The 13,409-nt window shown below is 32.7% G+C and overlaps 1 protein-coding gene across 3 annotated transcripts in view; it reads right to left on the bottom strand.

Moving 5' to 3' along the window:
* Positions 1–13,152, bottom strand: part of SLO2 (slowpoke 2) — a 228,574-nt gene extending 215,422 nt beyond the window's left edge. For 2 of the 3 annotated variants that reach the window (XM_076371618.1, XM_076371625.1), the window contains exons 1-2: positions 12,277–13,152; positions 8,814–9,065 (exon numbers count right to left, since the gene is read on the bottom strand). In XM_076371618.1, coding sequence (XP_076227733.1) covers positions 8,814–8,914 — 101 coding nt within the window. In that variant the 5' untranslated portion in view covers positions 8,915–9,065; positions 12,277–13,152. Of the gene's footprint in view, positions 1–8,813; positions 9,066–9,578; positions 9,659–12,276 lie in introns of those variants that run through there. The other variant, XM_076371619.1, reaches the window with a different exon arrangement.
* Between the last annotated feature and the right edge of the window lie 257 nt (positions 13,153–13,409).

Below are 13,409 nucleotides of genomic sequence, written 5' to 3'. Positions count from 1 at the left end.
ACCTGACATTTACTAAACGAATTAAACCGAACAAAGTGCAAAGCTATAAAATAGTACTTAACTCTTCTTATGAAAATTCAGGGTACATGTATGCTGTCGGTCGAAATTTTGAAATAATCCAACGAGTTTTGGTAGAATCATATTGGAAGATACACTTCCTTTTAACAGAATATTAATAGTTTCTAAAATAGAACTGAATTTCAATCAAATAGATCTCTACAATGGTTTAACAGGTTCTCAGTAGCACTATTTTCCTCTTACTGATGTGAAACTTCAATTGTATCCTAAACAGATGTACATGTATACAATATCACGCGTACCAAATGATAGCTAGAAAAGAGTGGAAAATGGGAAAATCTATTTTCTCACTTTTTAGGAAAGTAAAATTTTATGGTAATGCGACGAAATTCCCTTTGAAGGTGCTCACCTCGGTGTACCCTAGAACGTATATCTAGGCGGCAAAAGGGACCGATGGGAATCCTATAGAATATATTATTTGAAATACTTTCAAAGGCATGAAGGGATGTAAACGAGGAGTCGAAGAATTCGCCGCACAAAGTTGCTAAAACGTGCGAAAAGTAGTTGACAAAAACTGTTAGAACAGCAGAAAATAGCAAAAATAGAAACGCCGGTCGATACTAATTGTGTCAAGTGTGGCCCTCGGCCTCTGCGCGAAATAAGACAATGCCTTCCTCTGTCACTTTTTAATCCGGCCGCTGTCGATTCGATAGGGCCGTACAGGACACGTACAAAGTGTTCTATAAAGATTTACCGATGTATTTACAGCTGGACGCTGAGAAGTTTCGAACGCAACTATACGAATACGTGTATATGATACACTATCACTTGAAATTCGGGCGCAGATCGTAGGCAATCCTTTAAAACTGAGGCGTGTGGAATAAAATGCATGCGATGGAATAAATCTCAATTTTCTTTGTTGTATTCTGTGAATACAAAATAATAAATAGTACTGTTACAGTAATTGCACTATTATTACACTATAACACACTAATCACAATACACAGATTAATTTCAATACAATGCACTAAAAGTTTCTTCAAAAATTAAGTTTTCTAAATTCTATCATGAATACATGCTCGCACGTTTCTTAAGAATTCTGAAAATAGGAATCTCAAAGAAATCCAAGAAAGTATAATCTTCTTTTGTATATAACGATCTAAATGTCTTTATTTTTAGTTCAATCGTATTTCACTCTTAGCGTCGAATTAATCTAAAAAGTATTCGTATGTTAGATCTTATATATCTTTTCAAAGCTACTTATTCTATAAATATAAAATGTTTGTTACAGAACAATATTCTTGACATAACATTATATACTGCGCTTGAACTGCTCTTCACCTTTACGTAACAGTGCATGTGTTATGTAATAAAATTGTAATAGTTACGTTCAAATTATTGCATAATATAGATGACATATGAATACGTGATACCGATAAAAAATTTGAAATAATATTCTTGTTAAAATATAAATAGCAGTACTTAATGAAAAATTATATACATACATTTTGTTATCATTTTATACTGTAGTTTACAGTGCACTAATATCAGATTCATTTTGTCTAACCATTAGAAGCCTATGAAAAATCGTAGCAACAGTTATATCGTACTATCCGTATGACACTGCAGTTATCTTATTCGTAAGTATCCGCAATACCCCATGCACCATACGCATTGCGATAATACCATTGGCAAATGTCCATCAGTATTGCAGATATCACGACTGTCCAGTTTGGGAGTATGAATTTCATATTGTGTAAAATAACACATTGATTGCCATGAGAATCATAAGCGTTTTATATATCACTTATCCCTTTGTACTAAAAGTAAATATAAACTATTATTAATTATTTAATGTCGCAATTCTTACGTTTCGCTGTTATCTAATTACTTACACCATTAAATAATTTTATTTTATGTCAATTTTAATTGAATTTTGTAGTTATCTCATATATATATTAGATTTACTTTACTTAATAAGATGATGATATACTTACTATTTATCCACCATATCCTCTGAACCTTATGGTTGATAAAAATGATGAACTCTTCTTAGATGAAACAGTTTGTTACTAATTAATACACCTAACAGATGAGACAAAACTGGGACGATCACTTTATCCGAAACGAGGATACGAACGTCATGGCGGATCTTGCATATATTTGCATTAATGAATCGTTGATGGCATTGACTGCGGCTTGATAGTTAACGTACGTATTCTGATGCAGTATCACGAAGTTACCATACTTCGTTCAAGAGGTAATTACGAGCATCGTACAGACAACGCGGGGAAAACGATAGCACATGCAGAGGGATGAATGTGCAAGGTATTGTATGAAATAATCGTCGTGCGTAAACGGTGAATATTCTTATAACTGTGTACCCTTTATCTAAAAATCTCAATTTACCTTTATCTCATGAAACTTATCAATAATAGATTGAAATGTTTCATGACTGTAACCCCGTCACATCGAATGACCATATATTTATAAATGAATTGTTCATGTAATTTATTTTTATTTCGAAAATTATTGAGTTTTGGACTCATGTTCACTGGGATTTCTTTACTCAGTTTAATGAGATTTACACGCCCTATCATTTGTGCGCAAAATTTTGTTACACCCCATATATAGTTGCCAGATACTTTTCGAAGGAATACATTTTTTGTTCTCCCTTCATAATTACGTAAAACGAGCACTGCGACAATTCAAAGAGAAGAAATAACTGGAAAACGAAATGTTAACTAAAGTGAACACCACCAATAGGATATGTGCAATTTGGAAAAAAAGGAAAATGGAAACTGTACCACCGTTGAATGCGAATTGCAGGTAACAGTAAAACAGAAAGCAACAAACAAAATAATAACTGCATGTATCTACTCTCGGCTCGAAAATACAAAACGAAAAAGTTGTCTTCCATGCGTGTTTCATCTGTGTATCAAATAACAGAAAATACATTTGTAGAATTCAATTCAACGATCACGAAGTAGGACTAATATTGTTCCTTTTCATTTTACACCCGTTTTCAACCAACTTTCGTCCAAAGGATGCCGAGGTATTAGAGCGTAAAAAAGTAGACCTGTACAGTCAAAGAAGCAATTCAAAGTCATCCTCATTTTAACACCACTGGTTTCCTGAGTGTTCATTCTCCCAATCTCAAGATTAACTTTACTTCGTTCTCGTGAACGTACTGCAGACTTTAATGACCCATTTGTACCAAGGAGTTGCGAAAGAAGTACATCAATTGGTCGACTTTGATCTACCGTACCTTTGTAGAATAGTAGAAAACACGATGACACGTATGAGTAGCTCAGAATAATGGTAAAACTTCTACTTCTATGTTCACGAGAAAGAAGCTTTTGTGAGACGAGTCTGGATTAACTAATATTAATAATAAATATGAGTAACATTATTGAAGAAGAATTATCTAAGAATATTTCTTTTAAACTTTTAGAATCTTTTAAACGAAAAAAAGAATTTAGTATTGAGCCAATAACGTAAGTAGAGTATACTCCAGGATATTCTGCGCTATAAAGGGACTGTTAATTAATTAGCTTTAAATCTGCACTTTAACGGAACCATTAAATGGTTTAATATGGGGATAAGTTCGCTTCAGCATAATTGAAGCGCCTGTGGGTAAGCGGATTAAAGGTATCCACGGGCAGCACTTCTCAAATAAGTAAACAATGAAAGATTGTCTCCTCCGCGAGGAAACTGTAGTCACGTAACGTTGAAGCGTGACATGTCATAAAATGTATAATACGATAAAACATTTAATTTCACTAATAATGACAATAGCTCTGTTTCCATAAGATTAATTTCCAAAGATCATAATGTCCAACACACGTACTTTGTACCGTTTCGAAGTTCATTGTACGAGTATTATTATAACGAACAATTTGGCAATGATATTGATACGACAGTTGAAATGCAAAAATGTAATATCCATACTTACTAGAATCGCTCATGCATTTTAGTGAAAGTTTTTAAGCTGTCAAGAAATTATTTAAAGTCTCGTTTGACTCCTAAAAAATTTATATTCCTACTAATCTATGATAGACTACATAAAAGTGAAAAATGAAACATCAAGTGAAACTTAAATCTAAAAAAAAAATGATTTATATTGTATGATGCTGAAATGAATATTTCTTTAACTTCATGATTCATGTAACTCGATTTATAACAGTTACAATAAATTCGTTATTCTTCTTGTAACTCGAAACGTTTCAGTCGTATATATGAGATTACTGATAATATGATGCGTTAATTAATTAATTAAACAACTCTCACATGCTTATAATGTAATGAAAAAATCTTTAACGATAATAAAGCTGGTTGGTAAAATCTTCAAGTCTGTATGACTCTCATAATTACTTCGCTGGCGACCCTCTGGCAATATTTTGAAGACAACCCCTTAAATTCATACACTCTGATTCTTATAAGCTTACATCCACAGCACACACTCAGAACTTGCATCCATCGCTTTCATGTGGCACGTGCATCCTTAGAATTGCAGCTACCTGAAAACCACTCTAAAAAGTCGCTCGAAAACCGTCCCCTCTGACTCAAGCACATATCATGCACACTTTGTATTAGGATACCCGTTTTAAACACAACAATCATTCCCAATTCGTGAAAATTTCACTAACTCTCTCCAAAATTGTATTTCTGTACTATGAAGTGGCGATTATGGATTGAAAGGGGATGATTAAATTCATAAATAAATTTTTAAAAAATTGTATTGACACTACTTTTACCAAAGATGTCGAAAGACACCTTCAAACATTTTAACTTAAAATTATTAGTTAAATTTAACCATTTCACCTCAAATAACTATAATGACTATATAATTAATTTAGCGGTATATGTTTGTATTAGATTATATTATATAATTTAATAGATTTTATTAAATTTTGGTAAAAATATTTGCATAATAGCGTTAACATTCTTTAAAAGTAATCCGAATTCAAGCATACCGACTTCAATCAAATTTGTCTATTCTCATAAAACTTCTTACATTCAAATTATGAAGCTACTGAACTTAGCGCAGTGTATTATTCTATTACACATGCATTCAGTTGTTCTGAAACGCAAATTAGGCGTTGGAAACGGTGAATAGCTTCACTGAGGTTCACTGACGACCGTAGTGAAATTGAGCAATGATAAATGTAGCCGTTTCACCAGTAGTTTATGAACTGTCTTGTTAAACCTTCTTCCTATAATAGTCAACACTGAGGAGCAGTTATTTCTTTGCATTATTAGTTCGAAGAAGTGCAAAAGAATTCAGAAATTGAAGGAATGTCACAAAATATTTTATACCAATCTTATACTAAATACATGCATTGCGTTGCACTAAAAACTAATCCTTTGATTTAATCTCTGCGGTTTAGTATACATAATATAAAAGATTTATAAGAGTATGAACAAGTTATATTAACAATATATGATTTTCGTACGAATTACAAATTTACCGTTATTAACAATCAGTATAGACAAATAATTCCTTAGGATCAGTTTAATGGGTCTCGTCGAACTGAAAGTGGACCAATTTGTTGGGAAAGGTTTTTCTGTAAACCCTAAAATCCCTTCATTTCAGTGATAAGAAATTGGCTGCTTTATTTGTCTCTGTTGGACTACTTTCCTTTTCTCAAATGGAATTAGAGTTCCAGTCGCCTCAATACTCGTATACAAGTTTTGTACATAGACTACTGCTCCTTGACAGTTATCGTGCATTACGGATAACCGTAATAGTTTTACACGCAATTGTACAAAGTTGCAGAACTACTTACACTAAATCACTTTATAAGTTGAAGAAGGTCAGAAAACTTCTTACGAACTTGAACAGTATGTGACCGCGATAAAATGTTTGAATAGAAAAATTAGAAAGTTTCATCTGTTACTGAAATACTTTTTTCGTTAAAGATTGAGTATTAACTACTGATACGATCGAGCTCTTATAAGAAAAAATATTTCAAAATATAGCTAATGTAATTAAATATAATATTTACGTGTAATGTGATGAAAAGTTGGATAGAGAATTCATTCAAATTTTATGCAGGGAATACTATATTTTATGTAATCTATGTTCAAATTTATCCCTTTGTCACGGTATAAGCTCTAGACTATAAGGTGTTTACGTTTGGTCTATAAAATGTAGAAACTTAGTACCACGTTTTTGGTTCATGTAAAACATACAGGTAGAAGTTATGAAGTGGTTTGCTATTAATATTCATGACTAGTCTGCAGAATTTATATACACAATGAAATTGTTCTCCGAGGAATAAGGTGCTTATTTCATTTTTGGTGCTATAGATCAACACGAGGAAATCCAAATTTATATAAACATCCTCAATCTATACATAACAATCTTCAGAAATTATTTATATGTTTTACAGTATCTAATCTATCTATTTAAATTATTTATCTTATTCTATATTTTATAGTTAAAGCAGTATACAGCATAATGATGCAGAAATAAAAATATATTGATAGGATTTTTTAAGCACTTGATGTGAATTTCAAGGTATTCACGTTTATTGAAGAATTCCGTTGGCTATTTCCTGAATACACGAGTATTTTTTTAACGAGAAAATAATCTATATTGTTATATAGATGCATATAATAATTTTAAAGAATAACTCGCGTTTCAATTAACGGAATGACTTTAAACTGGAATATTAAATGCATTTAGATTAAAAAAGATACCAATGCAGCGAATACAGTTAATGAGTTACGTTGCACAGTTTCGTGTTACATGTTATTATAGAAGTAATTCATTAAAATTGAAAAAGTCTAGAGCATGCAAGATGTAGATCAGGGCAGCTATTAGCATGTAACTCAAACAGTTAATCCCATTTAGAGTGAATAAAGCATTTATTCTAATAACAGTTAATAGATCCGCAATTTATACGATGTATTATATACTTTAGCCAGAAAGGTTTAGTGTTAATTCACTTTCCTTGTTATTAGTAAACTCCCTCATTGTTCTACTACAACTTAATTCTGTAATTTGTCCTTTACTTTCAAACACTATTCACACCATTTATAACGCGAATTATCATTCTGTATTAGAGTAGCCATTGTATTTCTAGAAAAAGATTTATTACGAATAATTTTCTGTTCTGTCGTAACAATTTCGGAATATGTAATATATTTAAAATCCAATTACACCTACACGAACTTCGAACTTAAAATCGTCACAGACTGTTCTTCCTTTGGCTGTTGTAACGTCCATTAACATGCACATTACACTAGGGAGCTTCATACATTTAAATAATACAATTATGGAATCCAATTAGTTCCGAGGAAGGCATGCATCGTATTAATACACTGATTCCCGTTGCCAAAAGAGAAAAATGATCTGGTAAACATTGAAAATAAGTTGCTGCGTCCACTAAAAAACTAAAAATGAAACGCTTAGTTTTCTTAGCACATTTCACTCGTTTCTCCCACATTTTCATATATTTATGATCATTAAGACTAAAAATTTTCATCAAGCTATGACGAATTATAGTTACACTTTCCAAAGTATATTGCAAAGGAATAAACTTTCATAATGGTTTACGTTTAAGAATCGACTTAAATACTACTAAACGAGGAGGTACATATATTGAAATAAATTCTCATTTGCTCTAAAAGCTATAAAGAGACTGGCTGTTGTGTTTTGCAATAATATCCAGTGGATGTTTAATTGCGCCGCTATTTAAGTGGTCCTCGGACAAACCAGAAGCAGCTCTAATAATTTATTGGACGTCTGTCCCAGCCGCTAAAGACGTCTACATAAATGTCGTCTCGACAACTACCTTGATGCGTCTTATTATATATTTACTGTGTCATCGTTTAGCTTGAAGGAAGCATGAGAATGTCAAAGAATAATCTCGTTATTTTTATAAATAGTTTCGTCCGATTCCCATGCAACTATACAAGAGAAATGGTAAGAGAGTATAGTACAGTATAGATGTATTTTAAGTTTATTTAAAGTATATTTAAATATTTGTTGATGAATAATTTATTATATTTAAATGTAGAATCGCAGATTTTATATTTTCCCTGTGAGTGATAAATAACCAGATAATTGAAATGCTTCGCTATTGGAAATACTTGAATAATAAATTTCTTTTAACACAAGAAGGATTTTACATATTACGATCTCGCCAAAAAATATTAAAATACACATTGTAAATGAGAAATGCGCTCTGCATAAAACTAATCTCGAATTCATTGTTAAGGGCATTATTATTCATGTATGCTACCATAACCAACGCAACAGTCTTGATTTACTTCATCATTTCAACTCGTTTGTATTCGAAGAATTTATTCATGCTGATAGAAAACAGAATATTGCATTGATTTTAAAAACCTATAGATACTATTACGATATTAATATAATCAAACAATTTATTTAGTGTTATAGTACCTTGTAAAAAACATATGTAATACCCTGGTTGTTAATTTATCAACCTCGATGTCATAAACAAAAATACTATACCTTTCTAAAAATTTAATCACACATAAAAACAGATTTTATTTCCAACTGATTTATTGTACGTGTTGAAAAAAGGATAAAAATGACATTTTTGTTAAACAATATTGGTCTGGCTATCCACGAGTTACGGAATAATGCTTTTATAAACCGTTATACAATAAAATATAATTAATTACTTAGGTAAAACAATAGATAAGTTTAAAGAATCGTTTGAAAAATATTTCATTCGCGCGATGTCTAAATAATAAAATATTTTTGTGGACATTTTTGGGAATATACCTGAAAACTGTATCGTAGGTGGTTCACTTACCGCTCTCCATCATCGTTAAAGGCATAATCCCCCAAGATGAGATCACGAAGTCGGTATCTGGGTGGTAGAAGAAGTGGTAGGCAAGGATCTGGCTCATTCATCGTGTCGATTGTTTTGTCGCAGCTTGACAATTCCTTGCTGGATGTTTTCGTGTACCCCTCGGATCTTCTGAGGGTACCACGAAAAAGAACACTCGCGAATGCCACTGTTGCAGCTTCGACATCTACATTTCCATAGTCACCGTGTCACAACCTGTAATAAAAGATTGTTCGAATTCATTAAACATGCTTTCTTTTAAGTAGTACGTAATAAATAGTAGGAAGTTTGAAATATTTATGTTTAACATCAATATATATTTCAAAACTTTACGGAATAAATAATTTCTTATGAAAATATTAATATAACCTTATATTTTAATAGAAAGACAAATTTTAATAATTCTCCATTGTTTAATGAAATTTAAAATGTTGAATCTTTCTATATTCGATGCAGAGTTAAATGTATTGTGATCGAAGGGTTTTAATAGAAAAGATTTTATACTATCGGCTTCAGAGTTAATGTTATTTGATTTCGAAAGCAAGTCAGATATATATTTCAGACTTCAGATATACGACAGTGTTGCATATCTGTCTTAATGAGAGAACGTAATTCATCGGATAAAGGATAATGGATAGATAATAAGAAAAAGAAAGATAATAGAATCAAAAGCTATATTCAAGTGTCATAGAAATCAATACAAACAGTTGAAGTTAATGTGACACTTACCTTACAGTTTCATATGAACTGTCAAAGAATGAAAAATAAAATAATTTATGAACCTAATGTGTCCACATCACAAAATCAAGTTGGTAAATACTGATGTCATTTTCGGAGAGTTTCAACTTATATGTACATATATTGTGTTAACTTGCTATAATAGTCGAACGGAAATGGAACCTGCTAATTATTCAATTAGAAGCGGACGTTCGATCTATACTATAACCAGATACCATTTGAGTAGGTGACGAAGCTCAGATATTAATATTACGGCAATAACGACATCCCATGCCATTTTGAGATAATCGATTAGCCAATACTTACTATTATATTTCTACGTTTCAGATGTTGACAGTTTAATCAAAATTTAATATTAAATTGTTATTTTAATTCGTCAATTTTTATTCAAAATCGCTTCTCGAGTGCGAAAGGTTAATTGAAAGTCTGCGAAATGAGAATAAGCGTGGAACCATTGTATGGAAACGTTTATCCGAAATGGTCAAGACCTTCCCAGGAGGAACACAAAAATGTGAAATCTCTTTTAGGTACAAGCAATTGAATGCGTCATAGTAGAGAAATTGATTCTTTTCACAGTTCTCGTCTTTATTGTGCTACCCAAATTTAACGCTCGATTTAACATCTTTCTTCTTTTACACATATTTCTGTACCTATTCTAAACTCTAAATTATCTCAAAATATTATAATGCTCTTAAATTCATAATATAATTGAAAGCTTAATGGAAAACAGAATTCCTTTATTTTATTCATTTAAAATTATTTACTTGTGTCGCATGGTGCTCCATTCTTGAGAAAATCGAAGCTGAAAATCAGTCTGTTACGCATAGTTTTAAATGATATTAACGTCTTCGTTATTTAATGTAGCTTACACAGTTAAGTTAACATTCTTATGAGTAACATTAACTCATAAGTTAACTTCTTATGAGTAACATTAACGTATTTGAGCAATTTTAATATTAACTTTTGACATGTTTTCTTGTCGCGTGCATACTGTGCAATTTAGAACTTTCAAATTTCCCATAAATGCAATTAGATCCGCTGTCTAGAGATCACTCACAAAACCTACAGAATACCTATCAGGATATATGAAGTTTTCCAGTTACCAGTATTCCCTTGTTCGTGACAAGATGTATTATATAATGTTGGAAGCACTACATTGGTCTATGACTATGCATGGCACCATTCTGATCTATTAGGTCTGTTCCATGTACAAAGGAATATTTGTCATTGCACAACAGAATTACATACAAGTGAATCAAGCATGAAATATATTAATTTCGCAGAATGGAATCTGTGTTTTGTTTTCAAAATATGTTGTTTACAATATTCGTGAACGTGGCAAATTGTCATCGTCGTAAAATCAAAAAATTGTGAATGATGAAGAGTAAAATATACAATCACCGAATCGAATTTGTGACACAAAATAATTTACTCGTTCCCTTGTTTTTTATATTCAATTTCAGTTCATAAATGATGAAGTTCTTTACGTCTGTCATAAGATACATCACGCCGTTCTTCTTACGACTGCATTAAAATTCTTCGACCATTCTGTGCGGAGAAGTAATGGAATTACTCCCCACCAATCTCATTCTTCTATTTTGCATAGTCTTCCTCAAAATATACGTGCTCGTTGAAAATTCGAAATTCAAGAAAACAGAAGTTGAAATGAATAATTAATATTTAGTACCAGAATTGTTAATTAAAAATTGTAATTATCAGAACAATAATTATTTAATGGATAAGTATTTCGTTCAACTAGAAAAACTTCAGACTTATTTTTATTATTTAAATATTTATTAGTAAATTGTTAATAAATAATCATTAAAAACAGATTGTCCTTATAAAGTTGTAAGAAGGAAATTTAAAATGAATAGTTTAATGAGGTTAAATTAATTTTTGTTAATTCCACTTTATGTATTTTTGTATCGCGAACCGTGATAGAGAAACTTATAAAATATTGTTATAGGAATTGGAAAATAGAGTATGCATTCTATGGATATTCGTATTTTACCACATATTGTATCTCACGTGAAACATTAATAGTACATAATTTAAGCGATAAATTTATAGTAGATGAACATAGTTCTACTTATTAACCGAGAGCTTGTTAGCCTAGAATTATCGATCAAGAACAATCGTGATTTAACAGAATTTCAGAAGACATGATAATAGTAACTCGATACTACTTACCGTAAATATAGAGACAAGCTTAAGTTACTTCCTTCAACCAAGTTTAAGTAAGAAATACTAGAAAGCTTCCCTTGGTATTGCTTATGTGTGTGCGTTGGTTATAATTTCACAGTTTTACATAAAAGAACATTGCCTTTACATAAAAACCAAAGTGTGTACAGTGTTTATTTATTTTCTCTTATTAGTTATCTCTTTCAATTTCTTTTAATCCTCATTATCAGTCAAAAATAAATACGTTACGAAGAAAACGCAAGACACATAGATATACAATCCGTGACAAACAGTTTCCAAACAACGACAGTAATGAACATCTCAGTACTCAAACTATAAAAGCAAATTTTAAAAAATATAAGAATAAACCATTTTAAAATATAAACCCAACAGTACGAAAACGTTAAGACAAAGGAATCAAAATGCCGTATCAAAGATTAACAGTAGACAATCGATATTTAGCTAATCGAATTTAAGTCATCAAACATGATTCAAACCATTCACTTACGCGTTCGAAATTGTTCAATCTTAGCCCCGTCAATCGATCTTCCCATAGTTCCAAACATCGCACCGGTAGACCGTCATCAATGTTCATTACACCGGCATAACCGCGCGTTTACTAAATCTTCAGCACTCTCGAGCACCGGCATCGAACATTCGACACTTCCTTCCATCGATCGACGATGCACAACGTTGTTTGCAACGGTTAGTATGTCGTGCATCACGGCTCTTAAACAATTCAAGAAAATTCTATCACTCCAATCGATTGGCCATGGGAAAACACTTTTAGCAAGGATCACCACTTCCACAAATACCGACACGTTTCCACTGGCCTGAACACATGTGCCCTCCGAGCGTCCCCCCGGTTGCGCAAACAATTTTTATACACATACATCGGTGCCAGGCGAACCAACATTTGCCATTGAACTTTTCAGCGGAACAAAAGTGTTCTTTGCAACCGTCGATCAACGGTTCCTGTGTTTTCGATTACAGGAATTACTCCCAGGACGGCGCGATAATTTCATCGAACGGCGGCTCACTGGCGAACGTACTTTTCGTTCGACTTTCGATATCTCTTACAACGCTTTCATAATTTCGTTTTCTATTCGTCGCCGAGCACAATACGTGAAACGCACATAGTCGGTGTTGTTAAGATCTAAATTAAAACGTGAACGTTATACGATGGCGAATGGGATAATGGAAGATTCAATTAAATTCCAGTCGGTAGGGGGTGCAATTTAAAACGATCCTGCGTAGCGCCGGTGCATCGAGATGCAAGGATGTTCGACCATAACGCGGCACGTGCAACGCGATCACGTTTCGTCACGCAACGATCGGCAGTTTTATTATTCGAAGAGCGCGCCCTCGACGCTCACCCGACGATGTCTCGCGCTCCAATGGTGACGCGCTGTTGTCGCGACGACGTCGACGCTCTCGACGACGCCCACCGTCGGCCTACTCGACCAACCATCTGAACACCTGCCGAGGGAAAAAGGGACGCCGACCTTCGTGATACTCCGACTAACTAGGGACCGACGTAAATGGAATCCTAATCTGCGCCGCTTCGGAGGAATCTGACCAATAATGAATGACATTTCCAGCAACTTCGTAGACTATCTGCTGAAGAGCATTTACGATGTA

This window comes from Nomia melanderi, chromosome 10 (genome assembly GCF_051020985.1).
Source record: "Nomia melanderi isolate GNS246 chromosome 10, iyNomMela1, whole genome shotgun sequence".
Classification (NCBI taxonomy): domain Eukaryota; kingdom Metazoa; phylum Arthropoda; class Insecta; order Hymenoptera; family Halictidae; genus Nomia; species Nomia melanderi.
The sequence above is the reverse complement of the archived record's forward strand: the minus strand, read 5'-3'. Positions and strand labels throughout refer to the sequence as shown.